Source organism: Salmo trutta, chromosome 11, assembly GCF_901001165.1.
Source record: "Salmo trutta chromosome 11, fSalTru1.1, whole genome shotgun sequence".
NCBI lineage: Eukaryota > Metazoa > Chordata > Actinopteri > Salmoniformes > Salmonidae > Salmo > Salmo trutta.
In genome coordinates this window covers 13,330,631-13,356,869 of record NC_042967.1, presented here as the reverse complement: position 1 = coordinate 13,356,869, position 26,239 = coordinate 13,330,631, and the positions used below count along the sequence as shown (strand labels likewise).

Below are 26,239 nucleotides of genomic sequence, written 5' to 3'. Positions count from 1 at the left end.
GCTATCTAATCACAATGAATCAAACCCTCAAAAATGTTCACAGCTTCGTAAAATAAATATGATAACTGTACTTCTTTTCTCATTCATGCAATTTGCACATAAAAGATGCAGCACACAATTGTATCTCATATAGGATTCAGATGAGTACATAGTCCTCTACAGGCAATCAATTTGGCGCTCCACTTGAGTCTCCACTGCCAAAATAGCAAAAGAGCTAGCCCTCTTTAAAAAAAAACTCCACGAAAGAATACATTGTTTTATAGTTACATAATCCATTCCACAGTGCATGAAAATGTTAGATGTGTAAAAGTAGGTCTTGTTATTCACGGACCGCCCCAAACTGTGTCCCGCGGCATGATACTGGCGCTCCGCGGAGGGTGCGCCGGCCCTGCGACTCCCTGACGCCAGCGCGAGTAGACCGAAGACAGGCAGCTGTATAGTATGGACGCGTTGAGAGCGAGCTTGATAGCTGTTTATAAGGTACTGTAAACTTTATTTTTCACCCGTCAAAAAATAAACAACCTTGGGGGAAGGTGTATGTTCGGTTGACTAGATCTATTGCTTGTAAGAAAATAGTATTTGCAACTTTTTAAAAGGGATAGAGACAGTGAAAGTGTTTTTTGAGGCTTCAAACTTTTCTGTCTATCATATTTGGCAACAGAGATTGATGGGCAATTAACGTTAGTAGAATGTGGGATTCATTTCATATTTGTAACGTTGTATTTTCGTGTATTCTACAGTTGGAACACGTACTTGTGAACAATATTAATAGTGTGCACAATGTGTGTATTTCAATGTGTCAGTCTGCTTTGATGGTTAACCTTTATGATGCATTTTGTTGGTATGATGTTTGATACCAGTCTGTCCATCTGTATTTGTTGGGATTAAATATAATATGCTACTGATGCAGGCCTCTTGTACTCAGAAATAGTATCAACATCAGATTTGTGACACACATGTTTACTTTCCATCTGTAATTGTCATGCAGATTATTTGATTTATGTTCATGCATCATGCATGTAGCAGCAAAACCAAGATGCAAAACCAAGATTTGCGATATTTAATTGGATATTAACAGTGATCTTCATCTCAACGTCAGTGTCCATTTGGAGGGAAGCTGTGTCTCATTGCTAAATAACTTGCTTTAAATAATCAACATAGGCTATCTATCTTTTCCATCGTGTGTTTTGCGCGCGCGTGCACATGCATGTGTGCGCGTGCATTGTGTGTGTGTGTGTGTGTGTGTGTGTGTTCGTTCCATGGCTCATGGATGCAGAGCGAGCCTGTGTGTCTGTGAGACCCTGAGCAGCAGGGCCAGATCCCCTGACATCATTGAAGATGACATATCAGATTACTCAAAGGACTGGAATTTGTCCTTGTCCATGATTTAGTACAATTGTTGAATCCTGCTGCATTCTTGTCAAATTCAGGTTTGTGTTTTATTATAAATGAACAATTTGTTTCTGTTTAGTTTTTTTGCGGGGCACACTGTAGACTGACAGTTTGGCTTCATTCACACTTTTAAATAGATATAAGGATTGTGATGCAATGCCTGTGTTACATAGTTATAAAGATGTGATATTTCTGGAATGGTCTGATAACAGATAGATGTTGGGTTCGCAAAAGACAGGATAATAGAAGGAGTGAAAGGGACATGTCTACTGGATCTCTAAATCCTAGTGTTGATAGTGATATTGATCATTCATATGCAATATTATCTCAGAGAATGAGGTATTTTTCTGTGTAGTTACCACTGTAAAAATGAGTCCAGTCTTAACTTAGACATTTAACCTAGATCTTACACAGAGGGAATGGTACATTTCTCAGTTCCTCTTCTGTTCATCTATAGGTGGACATCTCCTGTATTCAGTCTGGTACAGCACATGGTGGACTTGGAGAGACATTTCCCCCTTATAGGAATAAACAAGTTAACCACATTCCAGTCTCCAGCCATAACATAATTCTCAGTTCAGACAGAGGCCTCAGAATAACCCTTCTCTATATGTCCGACCCATCCCATCCCAGACCCCTCATGTTGGCCTGAGGTGTCCTCCCGACCATCCCAACTACCACAAACAACACTTACCCCAAATGCCTTGGATGGTTGGGATAGCTGATTGAAAGCCCATGTGTTGGTTACAGTGGGTGAGTTATGTCTGTGGCTAACGTGAGGTGTGGTGGATGTGTGCGTGTGTGATAACTGACCCTAGATTTGTGTAGACCTCCTGGGTCAATGCTGTGTCTAGTCACCAAGGGAAACACCTCTCTGTCTTCCTGTCTGTCTGTCTGGTTATTTCTGTCTACTGTAGAGTCTGGGGAGGTATGGTTGTTTGGGTGTTGTGGTGTCGTGATGTTGTGGGTAGGCTTAGTTCGTCAGGGCTTGCTTGCCGAAACACGTTCTCTCGGCTGCTTTTTTGGAGATCATTCATCGATACTCATTGAATTTTGATATCCAGTTTTGGCACTTGATGATTGTTATCTGTGTGTTAATGAACACATAATACATGGAATAGATACACCTCCTCCATGGCAATGGCTCAGGCCACACAGAGTGAGAGGGAGACAGCACAACGAGGCCATACAGTCACTATTTGTGTTGGGCTGCTGAGCTGACAGTTAGAGGGAACACTCTTGTGTGAAGTGGAAGGTTTACTCCGAGAGGCTAGACAGTGTGTGTATTAACGAGAATTTGCATCCCCCTTCGCTCTCCTCCCACGTTCCTCTCTCCTCACTCTTTCCCCCTCTCTCTTTCCCTCTCTCTCTCCCTCTTTCCTCTCTCGGTCTCTCTGTTCACTCTTTTTCTTTCTCTCAGACACACTTGCACATGCACGTACACACGAGCGTGCACACGCACGCACGCACACACACCCTCCTCTCCCATCCCTTTCTCCTCTATTCGTTATCTCTCTCCATCTCTTTATCCCTCTCTCCTCTCCTCTTTACCTCTCTTCATCCCTCTCTCCTCTCCTCTTTATCTCTCTGCATCTCTTTATTCCTCTCTCCATCCACTCCTCCCTCCATAGCCAGCGACTCAATTGAGTGGGGGCTAATGGAGGCCCCGTCCAGGCCCTGCTGATAAATAATGTAACTTCTTTATAATGCCCCGTCTCTGGGGAGAGAGCAGAGAGCATCATTACTGGCTCCTCATCCTACAGCCCCGGCCCCTAAATTGATTAACAGCACTGACTGAAGCAGCTAGCACAAAATGATCAATGGGGTTGGTAGGGATTGGTGGCTAGCAGCTAGCGCAGGCTTGGAACGGCACAGGTCAGGCTAACAGGCCTTGTCAATGTGATCATGGGCTAAACTATTAGATCCCTCTGACTCCCATTAATTCTGCCTGGCTATGCTAACTACTCACCAACGGGTTAGCGTTAGCGGCAGTTAGCGCACTAACCCAATACAGGCTGAATGAATGGCAGGCAAGGAACGGAGATAGATAGATAGCTCTGCCTGGGCACTTTTATGGAGCTCTTGTGTAAACGGCGGCGTGTATTTCAGCTTAAATGGGCAGAGGGCGGATAAGAGTGGGACCTGTCCGCTACAGATATTTGTGTGATGCTTCATTGGGCCCTACTTGTGTAAGGGAGAGGCGTAACTCTGCATCCCAAATGGCATCCTATTCTCTATATATTACACAAGCTATAGGGCCCATAGCACTATGTGCACTGTGTAGGGAATAGGGTGCCATTTGGGACACACACTAAGTATGTGTTGGGTAAGAGAGGTTAGAGAAGGGGATGGCAGGGCTGGAAGATGTTTGGGAGGTTAATGTGATTTAGGGAAGAAAGAGAAGTGTAGGTCAGGCTTACCTTTAGGAGGGGGATCGGATATCAGATTATCACAGATCTACGGCGTCGCAATGACTTGTAGTAACCATTTATCAGATAATGTGGGGTCTGGCTTGGTAGTTATTGTGTCTGATGACTAATAAGGTGATACTGAAACCTTACCCATCACATTACTTTTGGTTTCTCATTTACATTTTTACCACTCCTGCTCTCAGAACATTCTGTATAAAGCTAATGTAAGTTTATCAGAGTAGCCCAAACCCTCCCCCATTCTATACAGTCCAGAGTAGGGCACAACACCGGCCCCATTCTATACAGTCCAGAGTAGGGCACAACACCGGCCCCATTCTATACAGTCCAGAGTAGGGCACAACACCGGCCCCATTCTATACAGTCCAGAGTAGGGCACAACACCGGCCCCATTCTATACAGTCCAGAGTAGGGCACAACACCGGCCCCATTCTATACAGTCCAGAGTAGGGCACAACACCGGCCCCATTCTATACAGTCCAGAGTAGGGCACAACACCGGCCCCATTCTATTTTGACTGGTCCACAGACAACCCCATATGTGCATTTTCTGTTTCAAGTGTGAATACAATCCCATTTCGACCTTTTACATACAGTAACGCTGGTCAAACTCTGATCATATTTCGGTCATACATTATAGATCCTCCTCATGTTGGAGATTAGTAGATTCTAATGATGGCAATTGACAGAAGAAACGTCCTGTTTTTTTTGGACTGAAATAGCTGAATAAAACGTACCGGTTTTAACTGTGAGCGAAAGTCACACCTATTCCCTTCAGATCCTCAGGTTTGGAAATACCCAAGTAAGGTCTGGACTGGAGAAATCCAGAAGATCTAATCCAAGTGTATGATGTTGTTGACAGTAGGTGATTGTGTAGAGAGGCCTGTCTGTCCAGATGTTCCTGTTACAGTCTATCACTCTCTACTTTCCTGGAATCCTCCATCTGAATTGGATTACGAGTTGTTTTTTTGCATCTGGTCTGGAGCATGTGGTGTGATGGGCTGTCGACCGACTGACTGACTGACTGTCTGAGTGACTGACTGACTGACTGTCTGACTATCTGACTGTCTGACTGACTGTCTGAGTGACTGACTGACTGACTGACTGACTTTCTGACTGACTGTCTGACTATCTGACTGACTGTCTGAGTGACTATCTGACTGACTGTCTGACTATCTGACTGTCTGACTGACTGTCTGACTGACTGACTGACTGACTATCTGACCGACTGTCTGACTATCTGACCAACTGTCTGACTATCTGACTGACTGTCTGAGTGACTGTCTGAGTGACTGACTGACTGTCTGACTGACTGTCTGAGTGTATGTCTGACTGACTGTCTGTTTGACTGTCTGACTGACCCATCAAAGCAGGGTTGTGTTTGAGATTGACAGACAAGAGCTGTCTTTGGTCTTGAGTTGTGTATCATTGCTTTTTAATTTTCTCTCCTTCTCCGTTCATGGAAGGGAATCTCATCCCAGAATGGCGGGAAAACCTGTAAGAGAGAGAATGGTTTATTTCAAATTCAATAAGGCGACATAGTATCAATGGCAGCTAATTCTGAATTATTTGACACAATTTACAAAAGTCATAAATACACAATAAAATCTAAAACTTAAAAATACATATTTTCTGGAAAAATGCTCTGGGCAACGTACAGTACCAGTCAAAAGTTTGAACACACATTCAAGGGTTTTTCTTTATTTTTACTATTTTCTACATTGTAGAACAAAAGGGAAGGCAACACTATGAAATAACACATATGGAATCATGTAGTAACCAGAAAAGTGTTAAACAAATCAGATTCTTCAAAGTAGCCACACTTGGCCTTGATGACAGCTGTGCACACTCTTGGCATTCTCTCAACCAGCTTCATGAGGTAGTCACCTGGAATGAATTAAATTAACCTCTTACATCTAGATGTTCCGCTAGCGGAACACCGCTCCAATATCCAATGATAGGGCGTGGCGCGAATTACAAACTCCTCAAACATCCAAAAACTTCAATTTTTCAAACATATGACTATTTTACACCATTTTAAAGACAAGACTCTCCTTTATCTAACCACATTGTCCGATTTCAAAAAGGCTTTACAACGAAAGCAAAACATTAGATTATGTCAGGAGAGTACCCAGCCAGAAATAATCACACACCCATTTTTCAAGCTAGCATATAATGTCACAAAAACCAAAACCACAGCTAAATGCAGCACTAACCTTTGATGATCTTCATCAGATGACACTCCTAGGACATTATGTTATACAATACATGCATGTTTTGTTCAATCAAGTTCATATTTATATCAAAAACCAGCTTTTTACATTAGCATGTGACGTTCAGAACTAGCATACCCACCGAAACCTCCGGTGAATTTACTAAATTACTCAACGATAAACGTTCACAAAAAACATAACAATTATTTTAAGAATTATAGATACAGAACTCCTTTATGCAATCGCGGTGTTCGATTTTAAAATAGCTTTTTGGTGAAAGCACATTTTGCAATATTCTGAGTAGATAGCCCGGCCATCATGGCTAGCTATTTTGACACCCACCAAGTTTGGCACTCACCAAACTCAGATTTACTATAAGAAAAATTGGATTACCTTTGCTGTTCTTCGTCAGAATGCACTCCCAGAACTTCTACTTTACACCCAATGTTGTTTTGGTTCCAAATAATCCATAGTTATATCCAAATAGCGGCGATTTGTTCTTGCGTTCAAGACACTATCCGAAGGGTGACGCGCCGGTGCGTATCGTGACAAAAAATGTCTAAATATTCCATTACCGTACTTCGAAGCATGTCAAACGCTGTTTAAAATCTAATTTTATGCGATTTTTCTCGTAAAATAGCGATAATATTCCGACCGGGAGACGTTGTTTTCGTTCAAAGACTGAAAATGTAAAATGGACTCTTCATGTGCACGCGCACACCCGTGTCATTGTTCTGAGATCGACCACTATCCAAATGCGCTACTGTTTTCCGCCCAGGGACTGCAGAGTCATCATTCCCCGTTCTGGCGCCTTCTGAGAGCCTATGGGAGCCTTAGAAAATGTCACGTTACAGCAGAGATCCTCTGTTTTCGATAAAGAGGCTATAGAAGGCCAGGAAATGGTCAGAGAGGGCACTTCCTGTATAGAATCTTCTCAGGTTTTGGCCTACCATATGAGTTCTGTTATACTCACAGACACCATTCAAACAGTTTTAGAAACTTTAGGGTGTTTTCTATCCAAATCAAACAATTATATGCATATTCTAGTTTCTGGGCAGGAGTAATAACCAGATTAAATCGGGTATGTTTTTTATCCGGCCGTGAAAATACTGCCCACTATCCTAAACAGGTTAACAGGTGTGTTGTGACAAAGTAGGGGTGGTATACAGAAGATAGCCCTATTTGGTAAAAGACCAAGTCCATATAATGGCAAGAACAGCTCAAATAAGCTAAGAGAAATTAAAATCCATCATTACTTTAAGACATGATGGTCAGTCAATCTGGAAAATTTCTAGAAAGTTTCTAGAAGGTTTGAAAGTTTCTTCAAATGCAGTCGCAAAAACCATCAAGCGCTGTGATGAAACTGGCTTTCATGAGGACCACCACAGGAAAGGAAGACCCAGAGTTACCGCTGCTGCAGAGGATAAGTTCAGAGAGAAGAGACCTGCTTGGGCTAAGAAACACGAACAATGGACATTAGACCGGTGGAAATCTGTCCTTTGGTCTGATGAGTCAAACATTTTTTATTTTTTGTTGGAAAAGCATTCCAGGTGAAGCTGGTTGAGAGAATGCCAAGAGTGTGCAAAGCTGTCATCGAGGCAAAGGGTGGCTACTTTGAAGAATCTAAAATAGAACACGTTTTTGCTTACTACATGATTCTATGTGTTATTTCATAGTTTTGATGTATTCACTGTTATTCTACAACGTAGAAAAGAAAAACCCTTGAATGAGTAGGTCTGTCCAAACTTTTGACTGGTACTGTATATGTATACCGCACAGGAGGCTGGTGGCACCTTAATTTGGGACGACGGGCTCGTGGTAATGGAGTGAGTGGAATTAGTGGAATGGTACCATGTGTTTGATTCCATTCCACTTGCGCTATTCCAACTATTATTATGAGCTGTCCTCCCCTCAGCAGCCTCCACTGGTATACAGAATACATGTAAAGGTCAGGTAAAGATCACATAACAACACTGAGACAACGTTTTTACCGTCCCTTTCCAATCATAACCCTTCCCATCCTCCTGTCCACACATGGAGAGGTTGTCAACCCTACAGGAAATGTGTTGCCCACCATGAGAGAGAGAGAAGAAACATCTGTCCTCTCTTCTTCAGTCCTCTGAATGTTCTCCCTCTCCACCTGTAGAGAGACCTGCAGGCCTAAACTGGAAGTGATGTCGCTGCTATGCAGGCGGTGGTGATGACAGAGAGAGAGAGAAAGATCCCATAGCTACAGTTGAAGTCGGAAGTTTACATACATTTAGGTTGGAGTCATTAAAACTCGTTTTTCAACCACTTCACAAATTTCTTGTTAACAAACTATAGTTTTGGCAAGTCGGTTAGAACATCTACTTTGTGCATGACACAAGTCATTTTTCCAACAATTGTTTACAGAGATTATTTCACATATAATTCACTGTATCACAATTCCAGTGGGTCAGAAGTTTACATACACTAAGTACACTAAGTTGACTGTGCCTTTAAACAGCTTGGAAAATTCCAGAAAATGATGTCATGGTTTTAGAAGCTTCTGATAGGCTAATTTACATCATTTGAGTCAATTGGAAGTGTACCTGTGGATGTATTTCAAGGCCTACCTTCAAACTCAGTGCCTCTTTGCTTGACATCATGGGAAAATCAAAAGAAATCAGCCAAGACCTCCGAAAAAAATGTGTAGACCTCCACTAGTCTGGTTCATCCTTGGGAGAAATTTCCAAATGCCTGAAGGTACCACGTTCATCTGTACAAACAATAGTACGCAAGTATAAACACCATGGGACCATGCAGCCGTCATACCGCTCAGGAAGGAGACGCGTTCTGTCTCCTAGAGATGAACGTACTTTGGTGCGAAAAGTGCAAATCAATCCCAGAACAGCAAAGGACCTTGTGAAGATGCTGGAGGAAACAGGTACAAAAGTATCTATATGACAAAATGGCTTAAGGACAACAAAATTAAGGTATTGGAGTGGCCATCACAAAGCCCTGACTTCAATCCTAAAGAATATTTGTGGGCAGAACTGAAAAAGCGTGTGTGAGCAAGGAGGCCTACAAACCTGACTCAGTTACACCAGCTCTGTCAGGAGGAATGGGCCAAAATTCACCCAACTTATTGTGGGAAGCTTGTGGAAGGCTACCTGAAACGTTTGACCCAAGTTAAAAAATGTAAAGGCAATGCTACCGAATACTAATTGTGTATGTAAACTTCTGACCCACTGGGAATGTGATGAAAGAAATAAAAGCTGAAGTAAATCATTCTCTCTACTATTATTCTGACATTTCACATTCTTAAAATAAAGTGGTGATCCTAACTGACCTAAGACAGGGAATTTTTACTAGGATTAAATGTCAGGAATTGTGAAACACTGAGTTTAAATGTATTTGGCTAAGGTGTATGTAAACTTCTGACTTCAACTTTACTTCCTCCCACATGGCTGAAACACAATGCTGCTCCAATGTGGTGTCATGGCCCTGGTCAGCAGCAGGCCAGACAGAGGATGTCTGCCCTCAAACCCAGGTTTCCCTTGATGTAGCCTCTCTCTCTCTCTCTCTCTCTCTCTCGCTCTCTCTTACTCTCACACTCACTCTCACACACACACACACACACACACACAACAAAACACATACACACCTCTCCCCTCCCCTTACACCGCTTTTTAAATTAGCAAATGTGTTTTGGCGGCTAGGCTATAGGAGGAGCTTTCAGCTTCCCTGTCAGCGTGGTTAGCAATAGCAGGCCTCCAATGGCACCCCGCCAGACACACACACACACACACACACACACACACCCAGCTGTTGTAAACAGCACCTGTTCTCACAGAACCATCACTGCCTGTTTGTCTGTAGTAGTAGTACTAGCAGTAGTAATAGTAGTAGTAGTAGTAGTTGTAGTAGCAGTAGTAATAGTAGCAGTAGTAGTAGTAGTAGTAATAGCAGTAGAAGTAGTAGTAGTAGTAGCAGCAGTAATGGTAGTAGTAGTAGTAGTATTAGTAGCAATAGTAATAGTAGTAGTAGTAGTAGCAGTAGTAGTAGTAGTAGCAGTTGTAAGAATAGTAATAGTATCAGTAGTAATAGTAGTAGTAGTAGTAGCAGTAGCCGTAGTAGTAGTAGTAGTAGCAGTAATAGTAGTAGTAGTAGCAGCAGCAGTAGTAGTAGTAGTAATAGTGGTAATAGTAGCAGCAGCAGTAGTAATAATAGTAGCAGCAGCAGTAGTATTATTAGTAGTAGCAGTAGTAATAGTAGTAGCAGTGGTAATAGTATTATTAATAGTAGCAGTAGTAGTTGTAGTAGTAGCAGCAGTAGTAGTAGAAGTAGCAGCAGTAGTGGTAGTAGCAGTAGTATTAATAGTAGCAGTAATAGTATTAGTAGTAGCAGCAGCAGTAATCGTAGCAGTAGTAGCAGTAATAGTAGTAGTAGTAGTAATCGTAATAGTAGCAGTAGGAATAGTAGTAGTAGTATTAGTAGCAGTAGGAATAGTAGTAGTAGTAGTAGCAGCAGTAGTAATAGTAGTAGTAGTAGCAGTAATAATAGTAGTAGTAATAGCAGTAAAAGTAGTAGTAGCAGTAATCGTAGTAGTAGTGTTAGTAGCAGTAGTAATAGCAGCAGCAGTAATAGTAACAGTAGTAATGTAGTAATAGTATCAGTAGTAATAGTAGTAGTAGTAGTAGTAATAGCTGCCGTAGTATTAGTAGTAGTAGTAGTAGCAGCAGTAATAGTTATAGTAGTAGTAGTAATAGTAGCAGCAGCAGTAGTCATAGTAGCAGAAGTAATAGTAGTAGTAGCAGTAGTAGTAGTAGTAGTAGTAGCAGCAGTAGTGGTAATAGTAGTAGTAGTAATAGTAGCAGCAGCAACAGTAGTAATAATAGTAGTAATAATAGTAGCAGCAGCAGTAGTAATAGTAGTAGTAATAGTAGCAGTAGTAATAGTAGTAGTAATAGTAGCAGTAGTAATAATAGTAGTAGCAGCAGTAGTAGCAGCAGCAGTAGTAGTAGTAGCAGTAGTAATAGTAGTAGTAATAGTAGCAGTAGTAATAGTAGTAGTAATAGTAGCAGCAGCAGCAGTAGTAATAATAGTAGTAGTAATAGTAGCAGCAGCAGTAGTAGTATTAGTAGTAGTAGCATTAGTAATAGTAGTAGTAATAGCAGTAGCAGTGGTAATAGTATTAGTATTGTCATGACTGTCCTGATCAGGTCAGGGTACAGGAGACCACCACCCTACAGATTATCTCCCAAACCCCCAACAGAGGAGGAGAGATCTAGGGGTCTGAAGATGTGGGGGTTTTATGACACCTCATGCCCATAATACAGAGAAATTCCTTTGTCCTAACAATGGAGAACTGGCCTCAGAACCTTAAACATGCAATAAAGGAACTTTGGAACAATGGTTTCCGTCATCCACAATGGTGGTTATGACGAAAAGTGGAATATTAAAATGTATGTAACTTTTGTATTTGTTTTTAAAGGTTAAGAGATGACGTTATTATGAAAACATTGTACCTTTAAGAGTTTTCCCAGTATATGCCTGATGTTTATACATTGTACGCTGTTTGGAAAATATCCAAATCAAACAGAATGTTTTGATAAAGATGAAATGTGAAGTTAGTGTCTAAAATCGGATTTTTAGCCAAATCTAAGCCTTGCCCCCTGTACTTGGTCCGCCCAGAGAATCGCCCTAAAGGCTGTTACACCCACTTCTGACCCGAGGGTATAAGACAGGAGAGTGAAGAATTAACATAGTAGACTATTGACCCCAAGCTGCAGCCAAGGTCTAACAAAGTCGACGAACCCCAAAACGAAACACAAGGTTGAAGACAAAGAAATATTTTTCTACACGAGCTACGGACGAGTAGCTGTGTCTAAGCGGGTGAATTCAAGCCGAACCACCCAGCCTCCACTCTCCATTGAATCGTGGTATCGACACCATTCGAGCCGAAGCTGTGAGCTCTGAGCTACAGAGCTGTCTGTCCTCAGAAGACCCCTTTCCGATCAAGGGTGAGGATCAGACCACTTAGCCAAGAAGGACACTGACATCGTGAGGACAACCAGAGAGTTGCGCCGGAGAACTGCGTCATTTAGAAGCCTAAACGACCACGCGGAGCTTCCCACCTGAGAACTACAACACGTAATTACATCATTATATTCTGACCCATAAGAGCGGCAGTTCGGGGCAAGGCTAATTTTAAATAAGCATGGCTGACAAATGAACCCAAATGTATATTTCTCTCGTGTACTTCCTTTCTTTCTCTAAAATCCCCATTTTGGGTAACAAGCGCCATCGTGTGTTGGCCCGTTATACTAAGTCCTAATCGATAGCTAGACTGTGTTTTGTGTATGTGCATTTTTATCATCATTTTAGCTTGCTAGTAAATAAATAATCAACTAAGATTGGTGTGGTAAATTCAGTGGTAAAGCCCGGGTCCGTGCAGATTCCCGGATTATACGACTTTCAGATTATGAGACTGTAGAGGAAATTGATTAATTTAGCGACTGTTGTAATCGATATTCTGATATCCTTTGAGTTAATTTGGGAAATAGAAACTCAATCAAAACAATGTTCCCATGGTGCCCCAGGTTAATGAGTTAATAATTGCTTGATTCATTGCTTAATTCATTTAATCACGTAATTATAAACCGTTAATCATTCGATGAGCAACAGTCGTCACATTAACTAATACAACGTCACGACAGTATTAATAGTAGCAGTAGTAGTAGTAGTAGTAGTAGCAGCAGCAGCAGTGGTAGTAGTAGCCGTAGTAGTAATAGTAGTAGTGGTAATAGTAGCAGCAGTAGTAGTAGTAATAGTAGTAGCATTAGAAGTATTAGTAGTAGCAGTAGCAGTGGTAATAGTAGTAGTAGTAGGAATAGTAGCAGCACCTGACTCAGTGGGTATAAAAATATGATACTTGTGTGTGTGCGTACTTGTGTATGTGTGTATTTTTGTCGTGGTGGATAGATACAGTATATAACGTTTACAATGAAATGGATGCACAATAAAGCAGAGATTTATGTGGGTACCTGAAAAGTGGGTAGGCTATACTATCCTCAACCAAAATGCTACTTGCTTCCATCACTGCTGATATCTTCAAAAGGAATATTAACTATTGTGTCCCTAGTCTCTTATTTCCCCTGCAGAAGGAGATAGTGGGCTTGTTTCTCCTGGTGAATTGGTGTCGGGGGACCTCAGTGAATGGGGCACATTTGTCCTGAATTTCACCATGCATTTCCTCTTTTATTGGCCTTGATGTCGCTAGCTGATTCCTGCACTTAAAGCTGTTTGTTGCTGAGTGTTTTATAGAACATTCTTTTGATAATATAAAAACCCAGTGTAGTCAATAAAGTTCTGTTTCCTTTCAAGTGCAGCCAAATCCTACCTCAACAATTCTGCTTTGTTGGTCTAATTTAATTGATGTTTCATGTGTATTTTCTTATTCAACTGAATCATTTGGATAATGAATGTTATTGGATAATGCAGATAATTCTATGTAACTGCCCCGATTGATATGGCAGAGTTCTATGATCTAATGTCCTTTCTAGCATACTTCCAAGAATGCATGCCCAAAACATGACTTCATTCTACTTAGTTTGCTAATGTTGATATTGAAACAGAGGTCTCTCTGAGTGACATTTGAGAGTGGTTATGTGACGGTAACAGGGCCGTGTGTACAGGAAGTTATCTGGAGAATGGCTGCTGACTGTAGTGGGACGGTGTTCATTGTAACCCCACTGCTGTCAATTCCCAGAAGTCATTACACAGTGACATCATTGGACCTCTCTCCTCGCACGGCCAATGTTGTTCTGCCAATAGAGAGAATCACTCCGTTTCCTTTGGAGGGTCGCTAGCTGCTTTCCAGGCAAGATTAGTGGGAACACTGATATCTCTTCCTTCAACTGTCCACTTGAAGGGAATCTGTTGAACTCTGTCTGTGTTAGAAGTGTTACGGATTTCGTTAGCATTGGTTTAATCTCCTTCATCTTCCTCCTAGGTGTCCTGTTCAGAAGTTCTGTCCTGAAGCTTTGAAGACCGAGGACTACCCAGCCATCTCAGTGGCACCTAAAAAAATACAACAGCAGCTTTTAACCTCCAGATTTTTCCCTCACCAAGTGGACTATCTCTCCATTGTAAAACCCTAACCCTGCACACTCACGTGTAGCGTCCCGACAACGCCACGGTCGCAAGAGGCGACAGACACGAACGACACCATGAACGTCACCTCCCTGTTCTCCTTCACCAGCCCGGCCGTCAAGCGCCTCCTCGGCTGGAAACAAGGAGACGAAGAGGAAAAATGGGCGGAGAAAGCCGTGGACGCGCTGGTGAAGAAACTGAAGAAGAAGAAGGGAGCAATGGAGGAGTTGGAGAGGGCTCTGAGCTGCCCGGGTCAGCCCAGTAACTGTGTCACCATCCCTCGCTCCCTGGATGGAAGACTCCAGGTGTCCCACAGGAAGGGCTTACCCCATGTTATCTACTGTAGGGTGTGGAGGTGGCCCGACCTGCAGTCTCATCATGAGCTCAAGGCTCTGGAGTGCTGTGAGTACCCGTTTGGCTCCAAGCAGAAGGATGTCTGCATCAACCCGTACCACTACAAGAGAGTGGATAGTCCAGGTGAGTGGGGTGAGGGTGGGGGGGTATTATAGCGTTAGAGGGTTTATGGTGTGCTGAAAAGTCAACGTAAAATGATCATCAAGGATGATATGCTTTTTAATTAAGTTTTGTGTAAATATATCAAATGTTTCTCCACTAGATCTTTCCAGCCTAATTCCCCATTTACTTCATGTTTGATTTATGACACCTTTCGAAATGTGTTTTGATAGTTCCGACATTTCCTATGATCCTTCACATCACTCTTGAACATGAAACATTAATGGTGAACCATACACATAACCCATAACACTCCCACCCCACCAGCCTGTTCCTCCCCTATCATCAGCTGTATGTTATCTCGTCTCTGCTTTCCCCTTCCCATGGTCTCTGCAGATGTTCTCTCCTTTTTTCCCCCTTTCATATCCTCCCCGTGTCAGCCAGGTGTTCTAGTCTGTCTGAACTGAGACTCGGGAGAAACAAAACACCACCACAGACTATAGATATGCCTCAGAAATCTCAGCTGTGTGTGCTTGCGTGCGTGTACTGTATTTATGCAGGTGTGTGCGTGTGCCTATACGCATGCACGTGTGTGTGTATGTGTGTGTGTATGTGAAACCGAAAGATATTTGTTTCCCTAATGGACAGGGGACATCAAATGTCCTCTTTTGTCTGTCTGCTAAGCAGAAGGTGAGGCCCAGCTGACTAGACAGAAACAGCTGTCCACAGGGTGCTACAGGAAGGGGGGCGAGTGTGTGTGTGTGTGTGTGTGTGTGTGTGTGTGTGTGTGTGTGTGTGTGTGTGTGTGTGTGTGTGTGTGTGTGTGTGTGTGTGTGTGTGTGTGTGTGTGTGTGTGTGTGTGTGTGTGTGTGTGTGTGCGTGTAGCAGGAAATTCCAGCCGGGGAGAATGAGGGCTTTGTTTTTGGCATGCTCTGTGCGGCTGGTCGGGCCGGGGAACACATACACACACACACACACACACACACACACACACACACACACACACACACACACACACGTGGTGTTTCTCTGAGGAAGAAGGGGACAGGAAGCCACACACAATGGGAGGGAGGAGCGGATGCCCGCCTCACACACTTGTTTTAACAACTGGGCTGTAGCACCTGTCCATCCACACCTCCCCCATCACACACACACACACACACAGGCACACACACACACACAGACACACACACAGACAGAGCTAGTCCCAAAGCAGTAACACCAGGATAGAACAGATAACATGAAACGCCCTGACACTAGTTTTATATAGAACAATAGCCAGGGTTCAGACTTGACCTTGGGATTTGGTTATGCAATAGTATTCAATGGGAGATTTTTTTAACGTTCAAACTAAATTTGTCAACAGCTGTAATTAGAATTTTTAAACACAACTTTTGACCAGTGATCTTTCTCATTGTAGCATTTTATTGGGAAAGGAGGATACCTAGTCAGTTGCACAACTGAATGCATTCAACCGAAATGTGTCTTTCACATTTAACCCAATCAGAGAGGTGCGGGGAGCTGCCTTAATTGACATAATTGGCGCCTGGGGGGCAGTTGTTGTTGGGGTTTAACTAACTGCCTTACTCAAGGGCAGAACGGCAGGTTTTTTCACCTTGCCAGCTTGGAGCTTTGAACCGGCGACTTTTCAGATTACTAGCCCAACGCTCCTAACCGCTGGGCTACCTGCCTCCATTGACAAAACTCTTAGTTTCAGCATTATTTAATGATATATTGATTACCTATTGGTGGATATTAGTGGAACAGATCTCTAGTGGTTTATATCTGATCTCATACCTCTGAATGGTCTTCACATCCCCATCCAGCCACTATCATATTTTTCTCCATGTGATAGATTCTTCATAAATGGACTCACTCACCTCAGAGATGTTTTCTCTGAACAGGATGTCTGGTACAGAGGCCAAATACTGCTGGCTAAACCAACACGCTGCAAGCTGCAATTCCAAAAATGCAGGGGCATCTGCAAATGTGCACAGCGAATAGAGAGAGAGGGAGGAGGGAAAGAGAGAGAGAGAGAGAGAGACAGAGAGGCATTTTATGATGCTGTAATTAAAGAACTCTGTCCATCCTGGCTCTGTGTGTGTGTGTGTGTGTGTGTGTGTGTGTGTGTGTGCGTGTGCGTGTGCGTGTGCGCGCGCACACTAACTGGACTCATGGGGCTTAGGGACACAAAGAGAGGGCTAACCCCCTACCCTCGCTACCCACAATACCCTTGCTAGCAGGGTCAGCCTTTGCATCGTAGCAGGTATTCAACTAAAAAGGCTCTGTACATCTCAATGAAACTAAATGGGGAATAATAATAATAGGTCTGCTGAGAGTTGTAAAGGCTAGAATATTTAATGATTGGAATATTGATTATAGAGCAGAGTGTATTTGGATGTGCCTTTCATTTGAAACGGAAACTGGCCTCACCTATTATGAATGTGTTATATAGTGTCTATCTATGCAATGGTGCAACAGACCCGGCAGCCATTTTGTGCAGAATCGCGCCATAACTTACCATTTAAAGCAGTATAGAGATACAGAAACTGCTCCTGTAACTAACCTTGGGTTGTGTTCATTAGAGTACACAACAGAAAACATTTAACAGCAGAAAAAAATATGTATTTCTTATTGGGAAAGTTCAGGTTGTCCCTCCATGTTTTTGTCTGTTTTCTTCTGTTTCATGCCAACTGAACATGACCCTGATGTCCTTTCTCCTTCCCCTCTGTCTCAGTGCTGCCCCCGGTGTTGGTCCCGCGGAATAGCGAGTTCAATGCCAAACACAGCATGCTACCACGCTTCCGCAACCCTCTGCACCAGAACGAGCCCCACATGCCCCAGAACGCCACCTTCCCAGAGTCCTTCTCCCAGGCAAACACCCAGATGAACTTCCCCCAGACACAGACACACTCCCCTGGGGGGAACAGCTACCCCAGCTCCCCTGGTAGTGGCAGCAGTGCAACCTTCCCCCACTCCCCCACCAGCTCTGACCCAGGCAGCCCATTTCAGATGCCAGGTGAGCCGCCAGGTCAGATGCCAGGTACAATTCACTAATAACTTTTTTAACGGTTAGTGTGGTAACAATGTATTGAATTATGGCATCACCCTCTTGGGTATCTACACTGTGTACAAAATATTAAGAACACCTTCCTAATATTTGAGTTGCACCCCCTTTTGCCCTCAGAACAGCCTCAATTGGTCGGGGCAAGGACTCTACAAGGTGTCAAAAGCGTTCCACAGGGATGCTGGCCCAGGTTGACTCCAATGCTTCCCACAGTTGTGTCAAGTTGGCTGGATGTCCTTTGGGTGGTGGGTCATTCTTGATACACACGGGAAACTGTTGAGCTTGAAAAACCCAGCAGCGTTGCAATTCTTGACACACTCAAACCCGGTTCGACCTGGAACCTACTACCATACCCCATTCAAAGGCACTTCAATATTTTGTCTTGCCCATTCACCCTCTTGATTGGCACACATACACAATCCATGTCTCAATTGTCTCAAGGCTGAAACATCCCTTATTAACCTCCTCCCCTTCATCTACACTGGTTGAGGTGGATTTAACAAGTGACATCAATAAGGGATCATAGCTTTCACCTGGATTCACCTGGTCAGTCTATGTCATGGAAAGAGCAGGTGTTCATAATGTTTTGGACACTCAGTGTATATGTGTGCGCTAGGCAAATGGCTGATCCAATATAAACAATGGAATAGGCTAAGTAGCAATAGACTTACTGTAGGTGATGACAGTAAGTAAAGGACGTAGGACAGGAATATTCAGGTAGCTGTACTGTGTAGGTCAGCGTTTCCCAAACTCGGTCCTCGGGACTCCCAATGAGTGCACGTTTCAGTTTTTGCCCTAACACTACACAGCTGATTCAAATGATCAAAGCCTGTTGGTTATTTGAAATCAGCTGTGTAGTGTTAGGGCAAAACCCTAAACGTGCACCCCTTGGGGTCCCGAGAACTTTGGGAAACCCTGGTGTAGGTGAAGGTGTTTTTGTCAGCATGTTGGACTAAACCAAAGGCTCTAAAACAGATAAAGCTGGTAAGTCAATGTTCAGTATAGAGTGACAGTTGGAAGACTTCTTTCTCTGGGTTAAACCCCCTCTCACCCCTCTTCCTGCCCTCCTCCAGAGACCCCACCTCCAGCCTACTTGCCCCCAGAGGAGCGGATGACTCAGGACTGCCCCCAGCCCATGGACACCAACCTGATGGTCCCCGCGTTGCCCCTGGAGATCAGCAACAGGCCAGGTAATCAGCTGTGACATCACCCACTTAGCTGTCAGCACGCCACCAGCTCGTACTACAGGTGCAAGGGGTTTTCTGGGTACAAGTACGCGACCCTGACACTCTGCTTTTTATTTGTCGTGGTGAATCAAACGCAGTTTTAATAGGCTATGGAGTTGAAAATAACACTTGAAAAGTAGTCGTGGTTGTTGGGGTTTGTGGTAGTGTTCATTAAAGTTCTCATGCATGCTGTAAAGCTAGTAAGAAAAACGGATGTAGGTGTTTTATCCCTCTGTTAAAATACGGGGTGATTCATGTGATGACCTTCAAAATTGCACATCATGAGTTGGAAAAGATTAGCTAGAAAACAATTTCCTTCATATATTCAATTAAAAGAGAATTTTATACGATCATTAATGCAGGGTAAATGGGAAAATAACATGAATGCGTATCCATGTTCAGAAAAGCAGACTATCTCACACCATTTTGAGGCATTAGGCTTCAGATTTTAGTATGATGAACACAAAAGCGTCAGTCTATACATGCAACCCAGAGGAAAGATCAGAGAGTCTGCCAATTAAATCTGGTCTCAGAGCAGTTTTTACGAGGCCTTTAAAAGCTTCTGGCTGACATCATCTCTGCCGGTGGTAATTAACTGAAAGCTCGTTAAGAACTTGTTAAGATTTGGCCTCACTAATTACATCCAACTTTTATATCTGAAAAACCCTTGTTGAAAACCCTTATTTGCTACCACCTACCTCAACTGTGGTTCAGTCAATCGTTAGTTGCTGTGGAGATCTGGCATTCCTACACATCACACATCTGAACAGCCAGTGCATACGCAAAAGCCATGTACGCCACCAGTCATGCAGGCTATTTACATGGCAAAAGATAATGTGTCAAAGGGTTTTGATTTTTGAAGTCGAAGCAATTTTGAAGCGTCTACAGTACAAAGTCTGTGGATGCTTTGAACAGCCAAGGTATTGGGCAGAATTGTACAAACTGTTTACGCTAGCTAAAACCAGTATTGCAATCTCCTTACCGATCTCCCTATATAATTGTTATGCATCCAGTCACGGTAGTATCCCCACCCACACAGATGGATATTGCAGTGGGTGTGTAGAAATACTCCCTGGAAGTGGTGATTGGGGAATTTTCTGTCCTTCCCCAAGCTGCATCCTGTGTAGTGTTCTAGAGGTCCGGGCCGTTTCCATTGTGGGCCGGGCCGATGGATCTAGGAAAAGCATAGACCAAATACACCTGATGGCCGCTACTCTCAGCAGAGGAAGTTAGGGAGGAGTATGCTGCTTGGATAAACTCTCCCTCCCTCCCTTGGAGAGAGGGGGCCAGCTGGCATAACGCTCACCCAAGATACCGGGCAGAGAGAGACGACACCAGGCGGGCACCGGCTTGGTCTATTGACTGACTGCTTGACTCAATAAATACTGATCCCAGACCAGACTAGACTGCCCGCAGTCAGTAGACAGTATTTGATCAAGACTGGCCCTGTCCAGACTGACCACAGTCAGTAGACAGTATTTGATCAAGACTGGCCCTGTCCAGACTGACCACAGTCAGTAGACAGTATTTGATCAAGACTGGCCCTGTCCAGACTGACCACAGTCAGTAGACAGTATTTGATCAAGACTGGCCCTGTCCAGACTGACCACAGTCAGTAGACAGTATTTGATCAAGACTGGCCCTGTCCAGACTGACCACAGTCAGTGGACAGTATTTGATCAAGACTGGCCCTGTCCAGACTGACCACAGTCAGTGGACAGTATTTGATCAAGACTGGCCCTGTCCAGACTGACCACAGTCAGTAGACAGTATTTGATCAAGACTGGCCCTGTCCAGACTGACCACAGTCAGTAGACAGTATTTGATCAAGACTGGCCCTGTCCAGACTGACCACAGTCAGTGGACAGTATTTGATCAAGACTGGCCCTGTCCAGACTGACCACAGTCAGTCTACTGGGGTTGGATGGATTTGTCAGCATTGATTTTCTGTTTCCGTTTTATGCAAACGTGACCTATAGCTATAGTGTGTACTCAGACCTAACTTCACGTACCACACATTTCCCACATTTTGTCATCAACATACAAATCACCATTTTTTTCTCTAATCCTAGTAAAGGAAGAAGGAGATGAAAGATTAACATCTGCTATATCAGACTGCAGCTCAAAGTCAGACTAGACAGACAGACTTGAACTTTATCAGAACAGAAGGTTTGATGCTCATGAGCCACTCTAGTCAATCTGTGTGTGTGTGTGTGTGTGTCTGATCATACACACATCTCACCCTTTCTGTGTGTGTTTGACATCCTGTACAGATGTTCAGCCGGTGGCCTACGAGGAACCTAAACACTGGTGCTCTATAGTGTACTACGAATTGAACAACCGGGTGGGCGAGGCGTTCCAGGCCAACTCTACCAGCGTCCTGGTCGACGGCTTCACCGACCCGTCCAACAACCGCAACCGTTTCTGTCTGGGCCTCCTCTCCAACGTCAACCGCAACTCGACCATAGAGAACACCCGGCGACACATTGGCAAAGGTAAAAATGGCCATGGATGGGAACACTCTTATATTGCCTTATTATCCCAAATATAAGGCCATGGACACACTGTCCATAGGACTGGTTTAATTGTTAGTGTCAGTGTTTATTTTGTTATTGTTTTTATTTCACCTTTATTTAACCAGGTAGGCCAGTTGAGAACAAGTTCTCATTTACAACTGCAACCTGGCCAAGATAAAGCAAAGCAGTGCGACAAAAACAACAACACAGTTACCCATAGGATAAACAAAAGTACAGTCAATAACACAAAAAAATTAAAATCTATATACAGTGTGTGCAAATGGAGTAAGGAGGTAAGGCAATAAATAGGCCATAGTGACGAAGCAATTACAATTTAGAAAATTAACACTGGAGTGATAGATGTGCAGATGATGATGTGCAAGTAGAAATACTGGTGTGCAAAAGAGCAAAAAAGTAAATAAAAACAATATGGGGATGAGGTAGGTAGTTGAGTGGGCTATTTACAGATGGGCTATGTACAGCTGCAGCGATCGGTAAACTGCTCAGATACAGTGTGTTATGGGCTGTGGCTAAATAGGAGTGGTGCTGTCCAATCAGCATTTTAATGGATCAATTAAGAATCCAAGCAAGTTGCCAAAGGCAAGAATATTATATTCCATTCTAATCTACTGTACTCTACTCTACTCCATTCTAGTCCCATGTAACCCTCTCTTCCCCTCTCCCCAGGAGTCCACCTGTACTACTGTACTCTACTTAACTCCATTCTAGTCCCATGTAACCCTCTCTTCCCCTCTCCCCAGGAGTCCACCTGTACTATGTGGGTGGTGAAGTGTATGCTGAATGTCTGAGTGACAGCAGCATCTTCGTCCAGAGTCGGAACTGTAACTACCACCATGGCTTCCACCCCACCACCGTCTGTAAGATCCCCAGCGGCTGCAGCCTCAAGATCTTTAACAACCAGGAGTTTGCTGAGCTGCTGGCCCAGTCCGTCAACCACGGGTTTGAGGCTGTCTACGAGCTGACCAAGATGTGCACCATCCGCATGAGCTTCGTCAAGGTAACCGTCATAGACATACATCCCATAATATAGAGAATATAATGTTAAATGGTTCAGAATGAATGATGGGGTCATGAGATGAAGATGAGAAAATTCAAAGAATAAAGGAAATGCGATTGAGAAAGAGCCATGATGATAATACCTGTCCCTAAAGAGAATATCTCTCTTCCTCTTGCTCTCCCAGGGCTGGGGTGCAGAGTACCACCGCCAGGATGTGACTAGCACCCCCTGCTGGATTGAGATCCACCTGCACGGTCCTCTGCAGTGGCTGGACAAGGTGCTCACCCAGATGGGCTCCCCCCACAACCCCATCTCCTCCGTGTCCTAGACGAAACTGTCCCCAGGCCCCAGGGCTGTCCAAACCCAGCATTTAGGTTCCAGTGGAGGGGTGGGGTGGGGTGGGTGGGTTTCAGGGTGGGGGTCAATTCTAATTGAAATCAGTCAATTCAGGAAGTAAACTGGAATTTTAAGAGAATAAATTAAAATTGGAAATTCAGTTTATTTACTGTATTGATTGAATTGAAATGGAATTGACCCCAACCCTGGTGGGTTTGTACTTGAAGGATTATGTCTGAAATTGGGCACATTGCAGACTGGGATGTGTGTGTGTGGGGGGGGGGATAGAAGCATCTGGAAGATACTTGATCTTTGTGACCAACTGTAATAATTATCAATCAGACTCAAATCATTATAAACTAATCATCAATTCAGCATTACACAAAGTATCCTCCTCATATGGGGCCCATATTCAGAAAGAGTCTGAACGAGGATCACTTTGGCCTTTTAGATCATAATGAATACATTTATATGGACTGGTGGGACCTGAACATAGATCAGCACTCTAATACGTGAATATGGATCCCTGATCTTGTTCCGGCAGTTTTTCCTCTTTCTTTTCCCTTCCCCCGTTCTTTGGGTTAACATTGGAAACCCATACAGCCAGTTTCATGTGTTGCTACAACGATAATAAATGTGTACAGAATTAGAAGGATTGGAAGACAACCAATATGGATGAAAAAATGTAGAAATATTATGTTTCTTATGAACATATTTAGAACGTATGAAGATACTGAGGTCAGTAAATACAAATGTCTCCCCCAGAACCCTAAAAATGTTGTTATTTTTTTTAGGTTTTGGCAAATAAAAAGAGTTGAAGAAAAAGACCCCTACATAAAATCCCTTTAGATTATTTACAAACCCTGTCATGATGAGAAATCAGGAGAGGGGATCAGTGGGAGTGGGGCGGGAGAGTGAGGTGGGCATTGTGGGATTGTGCTCACAGGACATAAGATTTAAAAAAATGTACATAAATAAATATTGCTCTTCTTGTGTTACACCCGTGTTACAACTGAATTAAACAATTTTAATCGTGATTTAGGCATACTCAACATTAGAGCAAAGTGCTGTGCAGTCGGTTTTGCAAAGCGTAGTTTGGTTTAGTGTAGCAAATCACCGTTTGGCTTGTTTAGCTAGTGACTGAAGAATGACACTAAACAGAGACAGAGACGGGCACAAGCGTATGATAGTTCAGTTTGACCCTAGCTGTGCATGGTACAGCAAAAAAAGAGTCACATAGAGCCCCACAGTGGAGGTGTCATAATACCCATAAAACCTAGCGGTCAAACAGGGAAATGGTTCCAATCATTTTTCCCATAGGGGATTTTAGAAACACTTCAAATGAGGGCTGTGTTTTGTGTAGACTTACCCTGGCGTGACATTTTTGATAACCATGTAAATCTCTCTTGGACAAGGTGACTTTTATCAGTATATTACGCTATTAACATCATACAAAACTACAAATCCCTTCAAGCTCCTGCACGTCATCTCTAGCTGACACCTTTGCTAACTGGTATTGTGTCCATTTAGAACTTGCACAAGACGGTTAACAGAATTGTTCATTTAAAGAAATTTAACCAATTTATTCATTACTGCATTTAGCTAACATTAGATAGTTAATCCAGAGATTCTTACCTTTGCCTCGATTCGGCAGTCTAGTCCAGATCATCATGACATTTATAGTTCTTTATGATAGCCACATTAGCAGCTAATTAGCGTTTCAGTTTTGGGTGGTAAATGCAGGTCAATATATTAATAAGTCACCTTGTCCTAGAGACATTTACACGGTTACCAAAACGGCACGCCAAGGTAAGCCTTCATGAAACACAGCCCTCATTTGAAGTGTTTCTAAAATCCCTTATGGGAAGAATTTATGGTGGGAGAACGATTGGAACCATCTCGCAGTTGGACCGCTAGGGTTTATGGATATTATAACACATTCTGTGGTAATCTATTCAGGATATCTCTTCTGTTACATTCTCTGATGGCATCGACTCAGCAAAACTTACAAAAAGGCAGTTAATAAAACAATGGAATCCTTCAGAACTTGTTGACTGAAAAAAATGTATTAGTTTCACTGGTGAGTAAGTTACTGGTGGCCCTAATACATGATTTGATCATTTTATAAAAATGCAGACTGTTTTTGTCTTTCAATAATTTTAGGCGTAGAAAACCCCATCCGCTAAGTTGTACTGATTTTTGTATTTTTTTGAATATGTTTTCTTGTTGTTTCTTGTTATCTGCACTTTCACGGATTGTTGCCTCTTTTCTTAGTTTTTTTGTTTCGTTTTTTCTTTGTGCTGTTTTTGCTGAGTAGTACTCCCAGAAAGCAGTTTTATTCCATGAATATCAAGTCTCTACTGGAAGAATCAATAAATAAAGTCGTTTCATTACCTGTGGCCTTATATTGTTTTCATTTTTAAGAATAAAAGAACGTTAATGTCCAAACGAAAGTTAATGTCCACGGATGTCAACACGTGTAATGTTGGTATCATAAGCTACATAACAGTTTCAAGTTAACGTTCATGAAAGTTCCGTATAAATATTGCATAAGAGCCAATTTATGCTTGATCTGAAATGTGATCGGAGGCGCGGTATGGATGGTGTGGCGCAATCGCGGAGCCTCTAGAGGCAAGCAGAGGCCAAATTGAACTCTACCGCATCGCTGTGCGCCTCTCAAATTTTGTAACAAATGTGGAGGGCTCTGTATAGCTCCGCATCGACATGATTGGTTAATGGTAGGTGGGAGCGAGAGGTCCTGTATACACAAACTCACTTCCTTGACAACTTCCTTCACAACTGCTCTGCGCTGCTTGGTGAAGCCCAAGAATGCCCTGACTATGAATGCCCTGATTTCTGCAGAGGCTGTATCACCATAAATGCTGCATGGCCAATGCAGATGTCCTAATGGCCATGTAGTGCCTTTAAGCAAACAGACGAATACACCATGATGATATTTAACCTCAAATAACATAAATCACAAAATCATTCATATTTAGTCAAGAATGCATATTTTGCAGGTATGATTCTTCCTTTGAAGGGTGAGTTCTCATATGAGGAGAATGAGTGTGGATAGAGGAGTGATGTGACCAGATATAGAACAGTGGAGGCTGGTGGGAGGAGCTATAGGAGGACGGGCTCAAATTGTACTGGCTGGAATGAAATGAATGGAATGGAATCAAACACATCAAACAGCTCCTCCCACCAGCCTCCTCTGATATAGACTGAGGTCCTGGTATTGGAAGCACACCTGTTGCAAGGCCCTTAGGTGTAAAAACCTTCGGATCACCCTTGGGGAGTTGGGACATGAAAACAACACATTTTCAATTGACACATGCAATTGACACAATTGACACAGCCATAAGACTCCTGAACAGGTAATCAAATGGCTACCTGGACTATTTTCATTGTGTCCCCCCCTCTTTTTACTCTGCTGCTACGCTCTGTTTATCATATATGCATAGTCACTAAC

The 26,239-nt window shown here is 43.1% G+C and overlaps 1 protein-coding gene across 2 annotated transcripts; it reads left to right on the top strand.

Annotated features, from left to right (window-relative positions):
* Positions 1–384: 384 nt before the first annotated feature.
* Positions 385–25,162, top strand: LOC115202239 (mothers against decapentaplegic homolog 1). Of its 2 annotated transcripts, none has more exons than XM_029766228.1 (7): positions 385–480; positions 14,012–14,628; positions 17,342–17,623; positions 18,745–18,861; positions 21,171–21,392; positions 22,175–22,431; positions 22,616–25,162. In XM_029766228.1, exons 2-7 carry the CDS (start codon positions 14,229–14,231, stop codon positions 22,757–22,759), a joined length of 1,422 nt encoding a protein of 473 aa, XP_029622088.1. In that variant the 5' UTR covers positions 385–480; positions 14,012–14,228; the 3' UTR covers positions 22,760–25,162. The 2 variants fall into 2 exon arrangements, with proteins under 2 accessions (XP_029622088.1, XP_029622087.1); XM_029766227.1 differs by having other exon boundaries at positions 17,342–17,647.
* The last annotated feature ends 1,077 nt before the right edge of the window (positions 25,163–26,239 follow it).

Coding starts and splice junctions, on each gene's coding strand:
- LOC115202239 (XM_029766227.1), top strand. CDS start 14,229: ATGAACGTCACCTCCCTGTTCTCCTTCACCAGCCCGGCCGTCAAGCGC. Junction 14,629..17,341: donor CAAGAGAGTGGATAGTCCAG/GTGAGTGGGGTG, acceptor CCTCTGTCTCAG/TGCTGCCCCCGGTGTTGGTC. Junction 22,432..22,615: donor TCCGCATGAGCTTCGTCAAG/GTAACCGTCATA, acceptor TTGCTCTCCCAG/GGCTGGGGTGCAGAGTACCA.